Source organism: Diabrotica virgifera, chromosome 2 (assembly GCF_917563875.1).
Source record: "Diabrotica virgifera virgifera chromosome 2, PGI_DIABVI_V3a".
Classification (NCBI taxonomy): Eukaryota; Metazoa; Arthropoda; class Insecta; order Coleoptera; family Chrysomelidae; genus Diabrotica; species Diabrotica virgifera.
In genome coordinates, this window is record NC_065444.1 from 36,434,406 (window position 1) to 36,457,432 (window position 23,027).

Genomic DNA, 23,027 nt, shown 5'->3' on the forward strand with positions numbered 1-23,027 from the left:
TTCAGATATACTTTCCAGTTTACGTCAACTTTGCAGTGTACGTCAACTTAACAAGAAAAGTTAGGTTATGTAGAGATATTGGTGGTGGACATTTACAGCATCTTGTTTGATTTTATTTATTATTGTTACTTATAATTTTGTTAATTCTTTTTATTTTTGAATAAAGTTCTGTGTTATAAGGTTTTAACTGATTTTTTATGTTTTATAATGTTAATCAAAATTAATTGATAAACCAATGATATAAATTTAGATTAAAACAAGACATACGTAATTTTTTGCACGGCTAGCTTTGATCCCAATAATTGTGGATCGCTCGTTATATGCGATACGATATATTTTAATTTTTTTGAGCATGTTTCTCTTAAGTTAAATCAATTAAAGGGTTGTTTGGGGGTGACGGGGATGAGCTCAAAAATCGAAACTATATCATTTCAAGAGCTCATAAATAGCTCGTAATTCTGTCACAAAGATCGATTCAATATCCCTATTTTTAAGTAGTGGAGGGGGGCTGAGTCAGCCCCCCCATTAAAATATTAAATTCCTGCTCAGTGTAACGAGCTCAAAATTTTTGATGTGCGGAATATGAAAGCTCAGAAATAGCTCATAAACAGCGCTATTTGTTTTTAATTTTTGCAAGTGGGGGGGCCAGCTCAACAAGGGTGTTTTAAAGTCGCCGAAATAGTACAATCTATACTATATTACTCGACACGCCTTAGCAAAACGAGAATAAATTTATATTCGGCATTTATATTACTTCCGTTTAAAAAGGTGTCATTGGAAGTACCTCAAAGAAGCCTCAGAGGAATAGACGGAGACATATAAATCATTACTTAGTCAGATCAAAAGTCAAATCCAGAATATCTAGCCACAAATACAACAAAACAACAATGAACCTACAATGGAACATGGACGAAATGCAGAAAATACAGAGAAACATCAAAAATATATAGAACAACTTGAACAAACCTTGAACTCTGAAACAGTTTATAATGATATAGAAGAGCTGTGGGACACGACTGCCGAAATAATAACCAAGACAGCCGACAAGATCTTTGGGAGGAGTAGGCAGAAGAGGGCAAAAACATGGTACCTATGACGAGGAATGTCGGAAACAGCTGGAAAAAAGACAAACAGTAAGGAAGACATGGATACCAGGGGCGTGCGGTCCATGGAAGTAAGGGAAGCATTGCTTCCCTTGGTTTCCGTAGGTAATACCGTACCAACTGACTACCTGAGATTATTTTCAAAAAAAATTTAACAAACACATAAGCAGGATTTTAAGTTGCATACGAGAATATTTAATTATGTAATACAAGCAGTAAGTAATAAGAAAAGACAAACGTATTTTACTCTATTTTTGTCATACAGTAAATAACAAAGCAATGAAATACTCGTAAGCAGCAATGCATGCTGCATCTAATAGCAAGAGCAAGCTTTCGTTCCGTACGCGGACGCGGACCCATCATAGGCCATGATCGTATTTCTACGTTGGTATTCGGAGACATGTCGGCAGATAATCTGATGTCAAATTTGCTTCTCCTCAACCTATGTAAAAATTACCGGGGTTACACTCTGAGGGGCAAGTTCAAATTTCGGGCATATCTTTCGCTTATAAGCAATTTTGTGAATTGCATACAAAGAGCTGTTTTCGTGAGTTTAAATGGGATTTACCAGCATTTGACAATGACGGGCTTCGTCGACTGATTTTGTGGAATTATGGATATTGATTTTATTTAATTATTTATATAAATAAATATATATAGAATTTTATTTATATTATAAATACTAAATATTTATATAAATATATTATAAATATATTTTAGGGTTTTGGAGACTGGTGAAAATGTGAAAAGTGGGATGCAGAAACCATAAATAGCCCGAGAGGATTTTTGGATAGTTTAAAAAATTATTTTAATTTTAATTTTTTAACCTTGCTTTTCTCAGATAATTTATTTAATGTATTGCAATGCAAGATAAACAAGATTGGTTTCTGTGTAAAAAATAGCGAATTTAAAGATGTTATTCTGAATCCCTGATGGATACAACCACAAACAGACAAAAGTAAAAAGGAATACGACGACTGCCGAAAAGAAACAAGAAAAATGATACGCACAAAGAAAAGAAACTACGAACAACAAAAATATGAAGCTATGGAGAGAGACCGACCCAAACCAGGTTCCAGAGAATTCTATAAAACAATTTCCACTGAGAAAAGAGGACATAGAACCAATTTTATCCATACACTGAGAGACAATCAAGGTCATAAGATAATCGACGATAAAGAACTAACAGAAGAATGGAAAGGGGAATTCAGGGACCTTGTAAATACAGAAAGAACAGCACAAAGAAGAGATCTATATCACAGCGGACATGCCCGTCGAAAATCCCTCTTTTGAAGAAACCCAAAAGGCCTTAAATAAGCTGATAAATCACAAAGCGCTGGGTACGGACGATATACCAGCAGAACTTCTGAATTATGGTGGAGACGCACTACATCGCCAAATCCACCAGTTAATAACACAAATATGGTTAGAAGAAAGGATACCAGCAAGATGGAAGGAAAACATCATAGTGCCCATCCACAAAAAAGGGGACAAAACAAAATTCGCGAATTATAGAGGAATTTCACTCCTAAACACGGCATATAAAACCCTCTCAAACATCATTCTTAGTAGACTAACCCCCTATGCTGAAAATGTCCTAGGAGAATAGCAAGCCGGTTTTAGGGCAAACAGATTCACAATAGATCAACTATTTACGCTGAGACAGCTTCTAGAATGTACAGGAGGATATGGTCTGGGCAACAGAAACGAAAGAGGTGACTGGCTTATCGAATTTTGCCAAAACAATAATTTTGTCATAACTAATACATTGTTTAAAATGCCAAAGAGAAGACTATATACCTGGAAGTCACCAGCAGATCAAGAAGGGAGAATTGTAAGAAACCAAATAGATTATGTATTGATTAGACAAAGATACAAGAACGCAATTATATCTTCAAAAACCTATCCAGGTGCCGACATAGGATCAGATCACAACCCAGTAGTGACCAAAATTAGGCTCAAAATGAAAATAATAAAACGCAGAACAACAGATGTAAAAATCGATACAAGTAAACTAAGAAACCCACTCATAAAACAACGCCTGACAGATGAAATTAATAACCGTTTAATGAATGTTAAAGAACAAATCCAGCAAAATACTGAAACAGAGACAAAATGGTTATTAATAAAGACAGAAATAGATAAATGTCAAAAAGAAATTCTTACACCAACCAGATACAAAAAGAAACAATGGATGACGGAAGAAATCTTAGATTTAATGGAAGAAAGACGTCAGCATAAAAACAAAGATAATCAGATGTACAAAAATGTGGATAAACAAATAAAATCCAAAATTAAACAGGCTAAAGAACAGTGGTTAAAAGAACAATGCGCAGAAATAGAAGAACACCAGAAAAGACATGATAATTTTAACACACATAAAAAAATTAAGGAATTAACGCAGATCAACAGAAAAAGAAAACCGGGAATACTAAAAGATACAGATGGGAAACTTGTGTTGAGTACTAACGAAAAATTAAAGAGATGGACAGAATACATAAATGAATTGTTCAAAGACAATAGAACAGAGCAGATGGAAGTCGAAGTAGAAGATGATACGGTTTTGAAGATATTAAAAGAAGAAATTAAATCGGCATTAAAAAACAGCAAAAATGGTAAAGCAGTAGGTCCAGACCAAATCCCAGTAGAAAGCTTAAAATGTATAAATGATGAAACCTTAGACATTATCGTAGACTTGTTTAACACAGTGTACAAAACAGGAAACATACCAAAACAATGGTTACTCTCAACCTTTTGTGCTATCCCTAAAAATACAAACGCTAAAGATTGCAGTGAATACAGAACAATATCATTAATAAGTCACATTCTCAAATTATTCTTGAAAATAATACATGGTCGTATAAACAAAAAACTAGAAGAAGGAATAGATGATAGTCAGTTTGGGTTCAGAAACGGACTAGGAACCAGAGAGGCGTTATTTGCTTTTAATGTGTTAGCTCAAAGATGCATGGACATGAATGTGGATGTGCATGTTTGTTACGTTGATTTTGAGAAGGCTTTTGACAAAGTAAGACATGAAAAATTAGTCCAAATTCTAAAGACAAAAAACATAGACAAAAGGGACTTACGAATAATAACAAACCTTTACTGGAATCAAAGAGCACAAATTGTAATAGATAACGAACCCAGTCCAGAAATTGAAATCAGGAGAGGAGTTCGGCAGGGATGTATTATGTCTCCATTACTCTTTAATGCATATAGTGAAGCCATTTTTGAAGAAGCATTGCTATCTCAAAGTGAAGGAATAATAATTAACGGAAGATCTATTAACAACATAAGATATGCAGATGACACCGTGATTATAGCAAGCTCTGCTGAACAACTCCAACTACTACTGAACAAAACAAACAATTTCTGTAAAGAATATGGACTAAAAATGAATATAAAAAAGACCAAATACATGATAATAACTAAGAAAACAAACATACAAACAAGCATACATTTGGGAAATGTACCGATAGAAAGGGTTGATAAATACAAATACCTAGGAACCGGGATTTCAGAGAAAAATGATCAAACAACAGAAATAAGGACCAGGATAGAAATAGCAAGAAATGCGTTTGTAAAAATGAAAACAGTTCTCTGCAACAAAGACCTTAGCTTAGAACTGAGAGCAAGAGCTTTGAGATGCTACGTGTTCTCGATACTACAATATGGACTTGAAAGCTGGACATTAAAGCAAGAACACATATATAAGCTACAGTCATTTGAAATGTGGTGTTACAGAAGAATGCTTAGAATAGCATGGACACAGAGGAAAACGAACACAGAAGTACTGCGAGAAATGGGTAAAGAATGCGAAATAATAAACACAATAAAAATAAGAAAGTTACAATATCTGGGACACGTAATGAGGGGACCGCGATATGAAATGCTAAGACTGATAATACAGGGAAAGATAAGAGGCGGAAGGAGTATAGGAAGAAGGAGAGTGTCATGGTTAAAGAATTTAAGGGACTTGTTTAGATGCAGTTTTATAGAACTCTTTAGAGCAGCGGTGGATAAAGTAAAGATAGTGATGATGATATCCAACCTCCGATTAGGAGACGGCACTTGAAGAAGAAGAAACTTCTAGAAAAGGGATGGGAGTATAACAGACCCATACACAATCTCTTCATAGACTTTCGATAGGCATATGATAGCGTAGAAAGAAGCCAAGTATGGAATGCCGTGGCGGAGTTCTCAATACCAAAGAAACTCATTCGGATGACTAAAGTCTCTATGGAGGGTGGAATATCAAAAGTACGTGTAAATAATAAACTGTTTGACAGCTTCGAAATCAACAGTGGACTCAAACAGGGTGATGCGTTATCTCCACTACTTTTTAAACCTTGTATTAGCCATGAGGTCGGCCGAAATAAAAACAGAACTGCTATCGGTTCAAGGTTCCAAGTTATTACTAGCTTACGCATATGACATTGATCTCGTTGTAGACTTCATTATATCCACAAAAGTCATTTTCAACAAGGTGGAAGGAGCAACAAGCGAAGTAGGACTGAGGATTAATGAAGAGAAGACGAAATATATGTGTATAAATAGAACGACACGAAGAGACAGGATAGGACAAAATGTGACGGTCAACACCTTTAATTTCGAAAGAGTATAAGGTTTTAAGTATCTGGGGGCCGTAATCACAGGTGACAACGATGTTACTGAAGAAATAAAAGACAGAATCCAATCAGCAAATCGCTGTCTATTCGCACTGGATAAGCTTATAAAATCAAAAAATCTTACAAGAAGTTCCAAGATCAAAATCTATAAATCCATCGTCAGACCTGTACTAATATGAATGCGAAACGTGGACCATGACCAAATCAAACGAAGAAAAGCTCAGACGTTTTGAACGAAAAATACTTAGAAACATTTTCGGACCTCACCACGACATTAACACAAACCAGTATAGGATCAGAACCAACATCGAATTAAAAGCACTCTACAATGACACCGATATTTTCCATGAAATTAAATCACAGCGACTAAGATGGGCAGACCTCGTGCACAGACTTCATAACGAGAGACTTGTAAAACTGGTATGGGAGGAGATTCCTACAGGCAAAAGACTACTCGGACGTCCCAATGCGATGGAGAGATAAGATCCAATCAGATCTCCGAAAAATAAACATTCTAGGAACACCTAGGGTATAGCGCTACGTGATGATGATGATGATTGGAAGTACCACATTATAGGCGCAGGAATAGTACATTATGATATAGCAGTTATCGCGTATTGAAAACTCAAGATCGAATATTTAGTTCCGGTTTTGATGTCATTTCCGGTAAAAATTAATGACCGGAAGATTAGCAAAAATGACTCAAAATTGGTGAAATCGTATATCAATCGACGCAAAGTTGCACGAAGAGTTCAAATATCAACTTCCAGTTCTACTTTCTACCACTTTGGGTGAAAACCTAGAACTTACGAAGCCCAATTGCTTATTTACTTCTTTTTCTTCGTCAAAAACTTTCCATTCACTCCTGAATGTAGGTCTCTCCCAATTGCTTTCATCTTTCAATTGCGCGAAAAAGAAGAGAAAAGTGAGCGTGATTTTTAATTTCAAATATCTCATTCAAAAGAAAATTATTTTGTTCTGAGGGACTTTCGGCCCTCGGTAATAAAGTAATACTTCATTCTGCGTTTAAATTTTTCAAATCTTTTCAAATTTTTCAAAAATATTTATTAGTTTTTCAGGACTCGAAAAAATTAATGCATTTAAAAAGCATTGACCCGAAATTTTGCGCCTACGCTCTTAACTGCGACTGACTTTTCTGTTTTCCCTGGATTAAAACTAAAATATCTGACCCGTGTTGTTTCTGAAATGACCGATTCAATAATTATATATTTTTTTAATATATTTTTGTTTTTTTAGGTACAAATATAACAAGGGTAGCTGCTAATCCAAAAGCGGAGAAAGATACAGGTATAAAATGTGCTTACTATTAATTAACAAATCATAAAGAATTAAGCGAAACAAAGTGATAGAGACTACAAAATAATTATTAATATATAACGCGTTTTTTAATGTCTATAGCGCGACCAGAACACTAGTTTATTTTCAATGGTGAATATACAAGCGATGCAGTGTTTTGTCTGCAAGTATTAGTACAGAGGTGAAACATTTAACAACATGAAAAATATATTCACCCATTCCGACATATATCTCTCCCAGAGCCTATTTTATTTCAAATCAGGCCCGAGGCACCCCACCAGCGGCTCCAACCACCAGCAGAAAATATTATAGGTCTGGATCCCGCGTATGAAAAAAAAGTTGATTAATAGCAAGCTGAAAATTTGTTAATAGCTTAAGGGTGTCTAGTCGGATAAACTTTGATATATGGGAACACTGGAACAGGGGCAGTTTTAATTGTGGAACAGGTTAAAAATTTGGAACGGTCAGACTACGAAAACGGCACATTTATTTTGTCCGACAGAATAGACTTAAACTCTCCGAACAGAGATTAAGCCCTCATGCAAAAATCAGACTGCTATTTATCACCTGTCATAATTCCTGTCATTTGACATATTCTACATGTTCCACTCATTAAAACGCCCATTTGGTGATAAATAGCACTCTGATTTTTGCATGAGAGCTTAATCTCTGTTCGGAGAGTTTAAGTCTATTCTGTCGGACAAAATAAATGTGCCGTTTTCGTGGTCTGACCGTTCCAAATTTTTAACCTGTTCCACAATTAAAACTTCCCCTGTTCCAGTGTTCCCATATATCAAAGTTTGTCCGACTAGACACCCTTAAGCTATTAACAAATTTTCAGCTTGCTATTAATCAACTTTTTTTTATACGCGGGATCCAGACCTATTTTTGGAGAGTATCAGACGGGCTTCAGATGGGGAAGACCGACAATGGATCAAATATTTACAGTCCAGCAGGTCTTGAGCAAATCATGAGAACACGACATTGATGTTCACAACGTGTTTGTAGACTTCAAGCAGGCATACGACTTACATAGTCAAAAGGATCAGACTATACTATATATTGGCTGAATTGGCATACCACACAAGCTAATTAGACTCATTAAAGCCACAATTAATGAAACTCAGGCATGTGTACGAGTACAAAACCACCGGACAGACTTTTTCAAAATCTCGCAGGGATTGTAGCAGATGATAGGCTGGCCCCAACATTGTTTAACCTGGCACTGGGTTATGCGGTTGTTGGGCAAATGCAAACTGGACGAGGAAACCTACTGACCAACATAACCGTTCAACTGGCCGCTTATGCCGATGATATTAATATTTTGAGTAGAACATCAACAGGAGCACAGGGAACATACGCAGAGTTAAAAACGCAAACGAAAAGGCTAGGTTTGGAAATTAACACAGAAAAAACGAAAATAATGATACAGACGAGAATAAATATAGTCGTCCCACAAAACATTATACATGAAGATGACATTGAAACGGTTGGAAAGCTTACATACCTGGGAATAGAAATATATGCCGACGGATCAGAAGAAGAGAAGAAGGGCAAATACGGAAGAGAATAACGCAAGTAAATACAGCTTATATTGCCCTCACCCATAAATTTAGGTCTAAAAGTATCCACCGAAATACAAAGATAAGAATCTATAAAACCTTAATTCGACCAATACGATGCTATGGAAGTGAAGCATGGGTCCTGAAAGAAACATCCAAAAACAAACTTGACACATTCGAAAGTACTGAGGAGAATACTAGGAGCTGTGAGGGGAAACAGAATCTTCAGAATTCGATACAATAACGAGCTTTATCAACTTTATAACGAAACACCCCTGTCAGACTTCATTAGAAAACAAAGATTGCAATGGGCCGAACATGTGATAAGAATTGGAGAGGATGGGCTACCAAAAAGAGCACTGAACGCTAGGTTGCAGGAAAAGAGACCGGTTGGAAAGCCGAAAGCGCTGACCACAGACAAACAAGGGTGGAGGCAAAAAATAAAGAAGGTCAAGGCTCAATTTGGTCTGTAGTGCCGTAAAAGAAGAAGAACAGGATGGGACTTCCTTTTTGCGCACTGTTGTGGGGTGTAAAATATGATAATAGTGCATCTTTTTGTGTCTGTCGTTCCTGTTCTCTTAATTTTTGCTTTTTTCGTTTTCACTGCCACTTAAATATTTGTAACTCATGATAATAATGAAACGATTACTTAGTTAAGAAAAATAAGTGTAAAATTTAATAAAACGACTAATGCAATACCTTATCTATTCAGAAAACGGCATTAAACATCAAACTAAATGTTAAATTTAAAAGTGCATTTCGAATAAATAATATTATGACAATACGTGCCGATACCTCTTGTTAATCCTACCTCTTGTTAATCCTTCGGAGTGATGTTACTGTTATTGATACCGACCGACAAGGCAATCAACCTACTCTTATTGCAGTTTTATGATAAGAACGGATTATGGTTTATGAATATAAGTCCTGTTCGTAAACTAAAATAATTTTTTAAATTTACTTTGTTTTACAGGGGCCTCAAGGGCCTAGTGGTAAAATAGGCCCTAATCTCTCCCACTAAAGATACGGCTGCTAAAGTGCTATGTATTTCCAGTCTTGCTGTATGGCGCAGAGGCATGGACACTGACGGAAACATTAATGAGAAGGCTGGAGGCATTCGAAATGTTTGTGTATCGACGTATCCTCAAAATATCCTGGACGACTCACACCACCAACGTAGAGGTACTGCGCCGAATGGGAAAACAAAAAAATATCTTTTTCTCAATTAAGAAACGGAAACTTGAATACCTCGGTCATATTATGAGACTTAATAAATATCATATACTCCAACTGATAATACAGGGTAAAATAGAAAGCAAACGCGGACCCGGAAGAAGAAGGCACTCATGGCTTCAAAACTTACGCCAATGGTTTGGACTAACATCGATCGAGTTATTCATAAACGCCGCAAACAAAATTAAAATTGCTATGATGATAGCCAACGTCCGCAACGGACAAGGCACATGAAGAAGAAGGTGAACATCTTCAAAAAAGAAGATAAAAATAGTAATTTTAGTGTTTAATGTTAAAGTTGCAAAAGATAAAGTAAAAGGATATGTGGGGATTTTGGGGTAAAAGAGAGGAATGATCATTGATCATTCTGTAAGGTCTGTTTTATAAAAGACTTGAAGAAATGAGAAAGATGATGATCAGACTTCCCTGCAAAACCTTAAAAAGTGCCAAAAGAAAGATAATGACTTAAAAGTTGTACGAGAATGTCTTAAAAATGGAGTAAGATATTTTTGGTACGGAAATATGCACGAAAGACGACAACTTGCCAGAGTTCGAGACAGATTTTACTGGATTCTATGTAACGGTAGAAAAGGTCCTAGAACAAGATGTCGTCGTAAAAATTTCTTTGCAGAGAGCCTTTTAAATGACTTGCAATGGATATTCTCAGTCCACTTCCGATAACAGAGAGAGGAAACAAGTAGGTACTTAAATGGTCTTCGGTCTCAGTGGATTATTACGACGTTAACCTTTTTACTTTTCTATTCACCAGTCGGAGCTCGAACCTCTATCGCATATCCTCTAGCTAGATTTGTCGATCGAGCGCCTCATACCGCTAGGCTATCTGACCGACAAGACTTTTGTTATATCTAATGGACATTTATAACTCACTTTCAATACCAAACAAAGTCTAGTTTTAGTTTTAGCTAGGCTAAAATACAATAAGTCTTAAGCTTGTTGATAATATCAATACTTGAATCTTGAACTAACCCCTTCTATATCAGTTTTTTTTCTATATCAGTAATAGTATGATACAATTGATCCAAAAAATGGCATAACCCAGACATCCAAAGTGAAAGTTATCCTCTAACACCAAATTGGTCTATATTATGGTGCACATATTGTTCAGAAAAAAGTCACACCATTTTAAGCGTCGGGTTTGGGTGGCAGAGGGAGAGATCGGTAAATTCCTAGTTTTTTACGTTTTTCATCAATATTTCTAAAACTATGCGGTTTAGCATGAACAACCTTCTATACAAAAATGTTCTACACTAAATTTGAAATAAAAAAGTCCCTATGTATAATCCTTCTAAAATGACCGGTTCTAAAGTTACGGAGGTAGTCTAGTATAATTGGTCCAAAAAAGGTCTAACCCAAACATCCAAAGTAAAAGTTGGCCTCTAACACCAAATTGTTCTATATGGTCCACATATTGTGGACAAATGTCACTTATAAATGTTTAAATTGTGAAAATTATGGTAAAAATGGATAAAACACCTTCAAAAAATCATTATAATTCTCATAGAAAACGAAGTTCGTCAGAAGAATCCCATCAGAAATTGTTTGGAATCCTTTCTTGAATATTATGAGAGATTTTCGGAGGTCCCATAAACAAAATTTAACAGTAACTGAATTAGGTGAGAAGAGGAGCCCAAATTTGAAGTCAGATGATCGAAAAAGACTATATTTTATTCCTTTTTGTTAACCTTTAAGATAAATTAATGTTATTTACCTATTGGGGGTGAAAAAATATATGTCCAAAATAAGTCCGGAAATGGATAAACTGACTAATTTTAAGTAACTTTTGTTCTATAGAGCTTTTTCGCCAAGTCAACCCTTTTCGAGTTATTTGCGAGTGAATATGTTCATTTTTCAACAAAATAACCACATTTTTAAACGGTTCTTCGCAAATAACTCAAAAAGTAAGTCTTTTGTCGAAAAAAACGTTCTTAGTAAAAATATAGCTTATAAAAAAGTAAAAAAAATGGTGTACGCGTTAGGTCTCTGGATCTCGTAGAACCAGAGTTATAGCCAATGAAAAATAGATTCATATTCACCAAATTTCAAATAGAATATTTCGACGTGAAATATCGAAAAAATTAAGCACTTTTTGGGGAAAATCAATTATAACTTTTTTAAAGTGTTTAAAAAAAGCTTTATTTCTGTTTTTGCAAAAAGTTTCTAGCATTAAATTTAAGTAAGTTACGCTCAAAATAAAGTTGATCCCTTTTGTTTTTGCAAAAAAAAAATCAGGAAGACCACACCCTAATTAGCAACTTAAATGAAATTAATCGTTACCGCTCCACAAATTATTTTACTTATGTTGTGTTTATATGATCTGTAAGTTTTATCGATTCAAAGTGGTTACAAAGTAAAATTTTTAAAAATTTAATTTTGAAAAATATGTTTTTTTCAAAATAACTTAAAAATTGTTAGAGATACCAAAAATCTCGAAAAACAAAAAAAAGTCAGATTTGCTTTTCTGAATATCATGTATTTTTTTGTTTTTCTGTTAGACAAAAATTGATTAAGATTTGGTGTTTCTAAATTTGCATACATTCGTGATCAGTGACTCGTTCAACCCCTTTTAACTACAGCCCTTTCAATAATAACGACTTTGAACCGATGAAACTTACAGATCATATAAAAAATATATACACGAGTCAAGAAACTTGTGAAGTCGTAACGATTAAGTTAATTTAAGATACTAATTAGGGGGTGATTTTCTCGCTTTTTTTACCAAAACCAAAAGGGACTAACTTTATTTTGAGCGTAACTTGTTTAATTTTGATGATAGAAATTTTTTTTATAAAACAAAAATGAAGCTTTTTTTTAACACTTTAAATAAGTTGTAATGAGTTTTCCCCGATATGTGCTTCATTTTTGGTTATTTCACGTTAAAGTATTCCATTTGGAATTTAACGAATATGAACCTATTTTTCATTAGCTATAACTCTGCTTCTACTAGGTGTTGAGACGTGATATATACACCATTTTTTTTTAATTTTTACAGGCTATATTTTTGCTAAGAATATTTTTTCGACAAAATACTTACTATTTGAGTTATTTGCGAAAAACCGTCTAAAAGCGTGGATATTTTGTTGAAAAAATGAACATGTTCACTGCCAAATAACTCGAAAAGAATTGACTTAGTGAAAAAACTCTATAGAACAGTTTATCCATTTCCTGACTTTCTTTGGACGAATATTTTTTCACCCCCAAGAGGGGGTGAAAACCACCCCCAGGGCAAAAGCACATATCGGCACAATATCACTTTTTTTCTTTGACTTGTTAGCTATGTGTATGCCAAATTTCATGTCAATCCAAGCGGTTCTTTAAAATTTAGAGATTTTGCAATATTTTACCGTTAAAGAACGGATATATTATTATTATTATTGTTCAGTAAAAAGTTACACCATTTTGAGCGTCCGGTTTGGCGGGGAGATGGGGGAGAAGTCGGTAAATTAGTAGTTTTTTTACGTTTTTCGTCAATATTTCTAAATAATGCTTTAGCGTAAACAATGTTCGATACAAAAATGTTCTACATAAAATTTAAAACAAAAAAGGTCCTATACATAGTTGTTATAAAAGCAACGGTTCCAGAGTTACGGTGGGTGAAAAGTGGAGGTTTTCGATACTTTTTATAATTTTTGGACAATTGATGATCATTTTGGGTGGTGAGATTGACGTTTCTTCAAGGCTTATCACTAACATCCCACCTGCCATTGAATCATGTTAAAGAAAATTTCTTTCATCAGTAATAATATTATAAATTGCCCAAAAAATAAAAAAAGTATCGAAAACCTCCACTTCTCACCCTCCGTAACTCTGTAACCGTTGATTTTATAACAATTATGTATACGACCTTTTTTGTTTTAAATTTGATGTATAGAACATTGTTTACGCTAAAGCATAGTTTTAGAAAGATTGACGAAAAACGTAAAAAAACTACTAATTTACCGAATTCTCCCCCATCTCCCCGCCAAACCGAACGCTCAAAATGGTGTAACTTTTTACTGAACAATATGTGGACCATATAGAACAATTTGGTGTTGGAGGAAAACTTTTACTTTGGATGTCTGGGTTAGGCCTTTTTTTGGATCAACTATACTATACTACCTCCGTAACTTTGGAACTGTTCATTTTAGAAGGATTATGCATAGGGCCTTTTTTATTATAAATTTAATGTAGAACATTTTTCTATAAAAGATTGTTCATGGTAAACCGCACACCAAAATGTTGTGACTTTTTTCTGAACATTATGTGGACCATATAGAATAATTTAGTGTTAGAGGATAACTTTCACTTTGGATGTCTGGGTTTGGATCTAGTTATACCATACTATAACTTATAACATAAACTCATATTATTTTCTCTTAAAACCTATTTTATTGCTTATATAATTCTGACGATATTTCTTTTAGGTTTGACTTGCAAATTTGGAACGGACACGTATAAACTAGGCGAAAGAATGGAAACTGTCTTTAAGAGTTTCGATAATAAAGATAGAAGAGTCCAATGCGAATGTAAGTTGCCACCTTTCCTCACTTGCAGACAAAAAATAATCTATCTATGAAGAAATCAATTTGGATCTGAAGATATGTAACATGAGATATTAACAGTTTTTAATGACACAAGAAATTTGCTGGAAAATACAATGTTTATGTAATAAATAGAAAATAAACATCTTTTAAAATTTGAATTTTTAACTGACCAATAGCCACCCAAGTAGCAATTTTACGACCTGCAACCAATTTTGTCCTAATGGGACGTTAAATTTAAGGACAAAATTGGTTCACAATAAGCCTTAACCAAGGACAACGTCTGTTTTTCCTATGGACCAACGTTGCTGCTAATAAGTAATATAATCTGTTGACCAACCGACATCGGGAATAACGACGTCAATTATTAGGATAAGGTTTGACGTTAAGCTGACGTCGGTCTTAACCTATCTGTAGTATAAGTGCAATTCAGTGGCATACATCAACGACTACTCAACGTCGGGAATTACAACGTATTTTTTAGGATAGATGCCAACGTTCAGAGGACGTTGGTGTTTTATCGAGTATGGTAGACGTATTTTTCGGGAAGACGACAACGACAATCCAATGTTGAGAATACCAACGTTAATTATTAGGTTAAGGTTTAACGTTAAGCTGACGTCGGGTATAACCTCGATACTACAATGTAATTTACTGGAAGACATTTAACGACAGCTCAACGTCGGGGATTACAGAGTATTTATTAGTATTGAACCCAACGTTCAGGAGACGTCGGGTGTTTTCTCAGTAGGTTTATGGTAGATTGCTGCGTGTACTTGCGGGAAGGTGAGAACGACAATACAACGTAGGTAATAACAACGTAGTACTTAAGTAAAGTTGTATACGTTAACCTGATGTCAAAGTTTTTTTTATAAGATACCTGTAATTTACTAAAAAACGTCGACGACTATCCAACGTCGTAAAGTAAATTTTCGACAATTGGTTGTTTAGTTTCCAACTACAAAACGATGTAAAAATTTGCTGATTAGGGCCTATCTGACTTGACTCATCTTGACTTATATGACTATAATATGACAGATATTACATTGCATAACATAACCTTACTTTTTTACACTTGGTTTTTCTAGTTTTTCTATAAACAGTATATTAACAATAACAATTTATTGAATGAAATACCTATATATGTAGTTAAAAAAATATATAGTTGTTCTTTGAGAAAAACAATCTCAAATCGTCCACCAGATTAAGGCGTGTTCACGACGACGACCGGTCGTCGGGAGTCTGTCGTCAAGACCAGGTTGTTTGCGCTTACTTTAGGACGTATTAGGTATACCAATAGGTAAATTCGAGGTGTGCAAGGTAAAAATAGGTTATACTAAAGGTCGGCAGGGGGTGTCCTTGTCCAAATCAGTTAAAATGTAGTGCAATTTAGGTCGCGAGTCAAATCCGCCATTAATGAAAGATCGCCATGGTTCAGCCATTTTTTGAAACATAATGTTTGGCAATTTTTTTGCTAGATTTTAATAAATATTTGATTTTAATTAAAGAATTTTGTTTATACAGAGAGAGTCTGTAATTTGGAATAAATTCAATATCTCAAATACTAATTTTTTTTTTGAAAATTGCTCAGACCCGTCGATTAGTATTTCAAATTGTCTTTTTTGACATACAATAATAATGTATACAGGGTGTCCCAATTTAGAGATATCACGTTATCGTTGATTTTCTTAAATGGCAACACTGTTATTTTGATAGCTATTTTGATAGGGTATGTAAAGTTATACATAACTGCAAAATATCAAATTTTTATTCTTTGCCATTTACAAGATAATAAAAAATAATAAAGTTATGTCTGTAATTTGGAATAAATCCAATAATTCAAATACTAATTGTTTTTTTGAAAAATGCTCAGACCCGTCGATTAGTATTTCAAATTGTCATTTTTGACATATAATAATAATGTATACAGGGTGTCCCAATTTAGAGATTTGACGTCATTGTTGATTTTCTTAAATGTCAACACTGTCATTTTGATAGCTATTTTGATAGGGTGTGTAAAGTTATACCTACATAACAGCAAAATTTCAAATTTTTATTCCCTACCATATACAAGATAATAAAAAATAACAAAGTAGGTAGTAAAAAACAAGTAATCAAATAGTAATTGAATTTAATTATTTCAATTAAGCAAATGCTCATAATGTTGCCCTCAATGATTGTCAAATGGTCAATGGGCAATATTATGAGCATTTGCTTAATTGAAATAGTTAAATTTCATTATTATTTGATTACTTGTTTTTCATAACTGTTATTTTTTATTATTTTATAAATGGTAGGGAATAGAAATTTGAAATTTTGCAGTTATGTATAGCTTTACACACCCTGTCAAAATAGCTATAAAAATGATAGTGTTGTCATTTAAAAAAATCAACGATGCCGTCATATCTCTAAATTGGGACACCCTGTATACAGTATTATTATATGTCAAAAATGACAATTTGAAATACTAATCGACGGGTTTGACCATTTTTCAAAAGAACAATTAGTATTTGAATTATTGAATTTATTCCAAATTACAGACATAACATTGTTATTTTTTATTATCTTTTAAATGGTAGAGAATAAAAATTTGATATTTTGCAGTGATGTATAACTTTACACACCCTATCAAAATAGCTATCAAAATGACAGTGTTGCCATTTAAGAAAATTAACGATGACGTCATATCTCTAAATTGGGACACCCTGTATACACTATTATTGTATGTCAAAAAGGACAATTTGAAATACTAATCGACGGGTCTAAGCAATTTTCAAAAAGACAATTAGTATTTGAGATATTGAATTTATTCCAAATTACAGACTCTCTCTGTATATAAATCAAGGATAATTTTGTATGGGTCTAGACATAATAATATGTTTTTTAATTACGATGGTTATTTCTATTTTTACCGTTTCGGTTATTTCGATTTAACCTGTAAATTTCTGAGGCGCGTTCAGTTTTTAGCAATTTTTATACCTAGTTTAACAGTACACTTCCTTGCGTTTGTACATTTTCGAGCGCATTATGCAATAAGGCAGATGATTAATAAAATAATTATACAAGTCACTTAGGTTATATTCTGAATAGAGTAGGAACCTACTTAAATAAGTATCAACAGGCCGTCATGCATCTTAGTTTCTGATTATTTAATATCCTCCAAGATTATTAACCTATTTGGTAAAAATGAAGTGTGTCGGCTGTACTTCTGTAGTAGAGAATTTTATACTATTACTTTACAAGACCAAAGTCCTAAAAACTAACGTAATTTGACGATAAAATATCTCGAGCTGAGAAGTCGAGAGGGGGACGTCGAGGCAACCCGTATTTCTATTCCCCACTTAGGTGCAAATAGCGTTTTTCTGACCGTCGTCGCAACGTCGCGTATTAACTTTGGGGCATTTAATCCAACGTTAAGACGTCGTAATATTACGTCCAATTGCTTCTTGGGCAATTAATCTTTAAGTTAATACCTATGGCAGCCAGACTCTGAACTGATTCCTGCTTATTTTGCATGTGCCTTACGGGTACCTACATTATCACAGTGCAATTTATTGTGATCGGATCCATGCTTTTTAATAGCAGCAAACTTTAGTGCCAAAGTTAGAAAAAAGAATATCTTTTCTCCCACCATCAGTAAAGAGAGCCTACACTTAGACTCAAATGACAACCGACGAAGACTCATAAACTTTTCTATGATCAAGAACATGGTAATAGGTGGGACACGATTTCCCCACAAAGACATGCATAAGGAAATTGGGAAATTTACTGATAATGAAACGATTAACCAAATCGATCATATAGTCATTGATGCAAGGCACTATTTCAACCTTTAAAATGTTAGGTCTTTCAGAGGAGCAAACATAGATAGTGATCACTATTTGGTTAAGTCACGGTTTAGAAAGAAAATACGTAGGTAATCAAAAAAGGAGATCGGAAAAAATAAATACTCACAAACTAAGAGATCCGGAAAAAACAAATGTATATAGTGAACCAATAGAAGATAAAATAAGGACAGAAAACGTAGAAGAAAAACAAGATATTAACCAGCTTTGGATAAAAATACGAGATATTGTATTTCAGAATTCGGTATTAAATATTGGGTAGAAGCAGGGGAGAAAAAAGAATGTGTGTGTACTTTGTACGCACGTAAGAAGTTATACTTCTATTATATTATGATTTCAACGAAATCAATATACTTTAAACAGTTTATTTATATTTTATTTAAATATTAAACTAATTTTAATACTTATTACTTTCCAAAAAATTTTATTCAAACAATACCAAAAATAAAAAAAAAATAAAAGAATAAAACACACACAAACACATTGAAAAATGCCACAAAGAAATAATTTCTGAACAATAATAATTATTGTTGCCAAAAATTTTAACTAAATACGTATTTTCTGAAAAAAAAATTATATAATATACTTACAATCATAAAATGTATAAAAAAAATATAAACTTGCACTAGGAATTGAACCCGCTTCCAGTCGATACCGCCAATCGAAAATCGGGGCCTCGATTTTTGACCCTTCGCTTCGTTATCGAACGTATTCGCTACGTATACTAAACAGATACGAAGCGAATACGTTCGATAACGAAGCGAAGGGTCAAAAATCGAGGCCCAGATCGCTTTTCCATTGCGCCACCTTCGCGTAAATGTCATGTGGGAATATACACCTACTGAACGTTTACATCAGGTTTGTTCTAGCAGCAGTTTCAAACTGTTTGAAACCATCAGCGAATAGTGGACCAGCGCGAGTAGAGGGGATAGCACTGGTGACTGTATTATGTTCTCTCACTGACCAACTGTTTGCTGACGGTTTCTGACTAGTTTGACTGTTTGCTAGAACAAACCTATCATAAACTTTTTGACAGTTGTTTATTACTTATATGAATTTAATCAAATTAGTTTGATTTTTGTGGAATTAAAATACAACAAAATATAGAGTGAGAAAACGATATATTAGATAAAGATTTGCAGAAATCAAATTATGTAAATTAAAGCATTACCTACTCCTACTAATAGGTAAATACCTACATTATTTTTTTACATTTTCCAAATAGGTTATGAAGATAATTTTTTATTACAATACAACTGAAATATTTAGAATTATATACTTGTGGCTTTTAAAAACTATTTAAAAGTCACTACAATTATAAACTTGCTTTTGTTTCTGTCCTCACAACGATAAAAACTAATATATTATACAACATTTGTTTACCGATAACCTCCATATTGAACATTATTGACAGATCATTTCAACACCCAATCAGAGCCCGTATAACGACTAATACCATACTGTCGGTGTGCGAATGCGCCGGGAATAATAAAATTTCACCCTCAATCGTGCCTAAAGAAGTATAACTTAAAAAAATAATTCAGTGGTTTGATAATGAGTACGAGATTGCAACAAACAGCAAATACGCAGCATATAAAAAAATTCTTGAAGCAGATTACACACGGAGAAAAAAAAGAAGAGTATAGACGCCTCAAGGCACAGGAAAAATCATAGCTTTCCATCGACTTTAGAAGTGGAAGTAGAACATAAAACGTTAAATGACTTACAAAGTATCTATATTTAATAAAAATGAAACAAGACAATACTACAAATTACCAGTAGCGGATCTACGGGGAGGGAAAAAGAGGATATCCCCCCCTAACCAGATTCAAAATTAAAGAAAAAAATTGCTGAAACATAAAAATATATTAGCTCACATGAAACTTAACCCTCAGACAAAAAAATAAACCCAATAAACACGCTAGTTAGGAAAATTAAGGGAACTTAATGCATATTATTTATGTCTTTTATGTAGTTTGGGTTTATCTTTTTTATGTCTTTTGGTCGGTGTTTCATTGGAAGTTCCCCCAAATAAGGCAAATTTCACCTCCCAAGGGAAATGTCTAGCTCTGCCACTAAAATTACAAATCCAAATAGTAGTCGCCAGGAACTTAAGACAAAAATAAAAAATTGTAAAGATATTAACGGTGAAATGCTATATTAAACAAACTCAGTTTGTTATCAATTTTATAAATTTATAATGGGCTTATATAGCAGAACGAATTGATACCAGCAGATTCACTAGAGGGATTAATATGCCTACTGCATAAAAAGGGTGATGAACTTAATAATTGCAATAACTACAGACTATAGGGACATTACTCTGATAGTATCTGCATATAAAAGAAGACCAGTACAAAATCCTTCAGCCTATCATGAAAGTTAAAACCAAGGGCTACAAGAGAATTAGAAGGAAACAGATGCCATGGCTCAAAAACATTTGTCATTGGACTGAAATACACAGTGCCGAATAACTATTGCGATTAGTGAAGATCGTGAAAAACTCGCCAACGTAATTGTCAACGTTAGGAGGGCCTAATATGGCACAATTTTCGCTTCCATATTTTAATTTATTACAGTACTAGGACCCACTCGTACACTCTTACGTTTTCTTTGAAATTCTCCTTTTATTGCAGAAAGTATTATATATTTTTAATACATATTTATTTCCTTTGTTATCTATTTCTTCTATGGTTTCGTTGCTATGAGGTTACCAGTTTACTTACTTACTCCGTGGCGTTACAACCCTTCGTGGTTTTAGCCTACTTGACAACATGCTCCATTTTTCTCTGTCTTGAGCAATCTCCATCCACTTCTCCATGCTCATAGCTTTCAGGTTCCCTGCTATAATATCTCGCCACCGGAGTTGAGGGCGTCCACTTGGTCTTCTTCCGGTTGGGGCTTCTTTCCATACCATCCTTACTGTTCTTTCATGAGAATGTCTTCTGAAGTGGCCTGCCCATTGGAGTCTTCTTGATATTGTCTTGCTGCTTCATCAAGCACGTAAGTAGCACAATAAAAACATTTTAGTTTTATTTAAGGTTTAGAAAGGTTTTATTGTGGTAAATAAGAAGATAATGGTTTTAAAGTTACCTTGTAGATATACTGCCAGAACTTTAAAACTGTTAAGCATTTGTCACTAGTTTTAAAGTATCTAATAAGAGTATCAAATAAGACTAATTAATCTTAATAGATAATTTGTCTTATTGTAGTTTTAAAATGGTTTATTCTCAGTTCACTTTAAAACTAATCAGTTTTATGAAAAACTTTTATTAGATACTAGTTTGTTACCTTTTAGTTTTATTGCAGTTTTAAAGATTCTCCTAATGTAACTAATAAAACCTATTATTAAAACTACTTGATCTCAAGACTATTATGTCAGTAAAACATATGCCTTAAAACTATTTTTTAGTTTTCTTTAAAGTTGCTTTCATAAATGCAATTTGTAGGCTCTAATAAAACCGAACGCTCTTAACTGAATCAATTTGGTTACCGTAAAGACTAAACTATGCTTCTTGTTAGAAACAATAAAACTAAAGTCATCCCCTCTTCTTTCATATCCAAAATGGTCGGCTATTTGTTTTAGAGCGAAACAGAAGTGGAAGTACAGTTAGTATGGAAGAAATAAGTCGCAAGTACTTAAAATATAAACGAACTGGTTATTTTGAAAGAAAAATACAACACACACAGCACTACGACGCCTCGATTTTAGGTTAGATTCACATTAAAACCAAGTAGCATTATTGACAGCAGCATTAAAACTAAACGGTTTTAATTCCAAGGCAACCTTGCTTTTATGTAGGATATATACTCTTGGAAAGGTATAAAATAAAACCATTTGATCTTAACAATTCTCTGTCGATAGACCAAATAGTTTTATTTGGATTTTGGCCATATTTCTTTCTCAGATGCTGAAAGCCATGATATATAAGGCTTACATAAAAATTATAAATAAGCGTCTTAAAGACATAAATTCGATTTATTTTAACATTAAAACATTAAAATTGTAGATAAAATTATTTTTCTTTCAAATTAATATTTTTCGGATTTAATTTTTTTTATTTTTTAATCGCCAAAAGTCAGAAATTTTAGGGGGCGTGAGTTATTTAGACCTACTTTTGTTAACATTATCAATAAAGTTGGGTGCGCAAGTGTTTTTCTACCTTGAAAGTCAGAAATAACCAATTACTTTTTAGTATTTTATGGTTACAAATACGTATCTACCTATCATAACACATGTAAAAATTTGTTGGCCTATATGGAATATATGGGTTTTTCTACAACCGTGTTAAAAATGCAATTTTTAGCACTCCATACGAGCGTTAAAAATGCTATTTAAGGCACTAGTGCTTTAAAATTTTTCTGGCACTGCAGTTCGTATTGACCGTATAGGCAATTTTGATGTAATGTCAGAAAAATATAAAAATGGAATGTCAGTCAAGTTCAAGTAAAAGTTTTTGTAGATATTGTCCTGTACTTACGTTTGTAGAAAAAATGTTGTATGATATGCATGTTAAAAAGTACATTTTTAAGGCACGCATGTGAATTGCAGAACTCGCTTCGCTCATTCTGCAAACTTTCACATGCGCGCCTTAAACGTGTACTTTTAACACTTATATCATAAATAACTATTAAAGAATAATTTAATATGGTAAATTGACTTTAAAAGTCTCCATTTAAAAAACCTTTTTAAGTTTGCTATAAAACTGTCTGCACTTAAAGTGTCTTTTAACATGGTTTTAAAAGCACCTTCACAGAAGCGTTAAAACCAGTTGCTTAAGAAAACAAAGTTTTAAAA

General features: G+C 33.6%; 1 protein-coding gene across 1 annotated transcript in view; it reads left to right on the forward strand.

The window, feature by feature from the left end:
• Positions 1-14,545, forward strand: part of LOC114327417 (uncharacterized) — a 46,739-nt gene extending 32,194 nt beyond the window's left edge. The window contains exons 5-6 of the mRNA XM_050642540.1: positions 6,992-7,042; positions 14,268-14,545. Coding sequence (XP_050498497.1) covers positions 6,992-7,042; positions 14,268-14,419 — 203 coding nt within the window. The 3' untranslated portion in view covers positions 14,420-14,545. The remainder of the gene's footprint in view (positions 1-6,991; positions 7,043-14,267) is intronic.
• Positions 14,546-23,027: the final 8,482 nt, after the last annotated feature.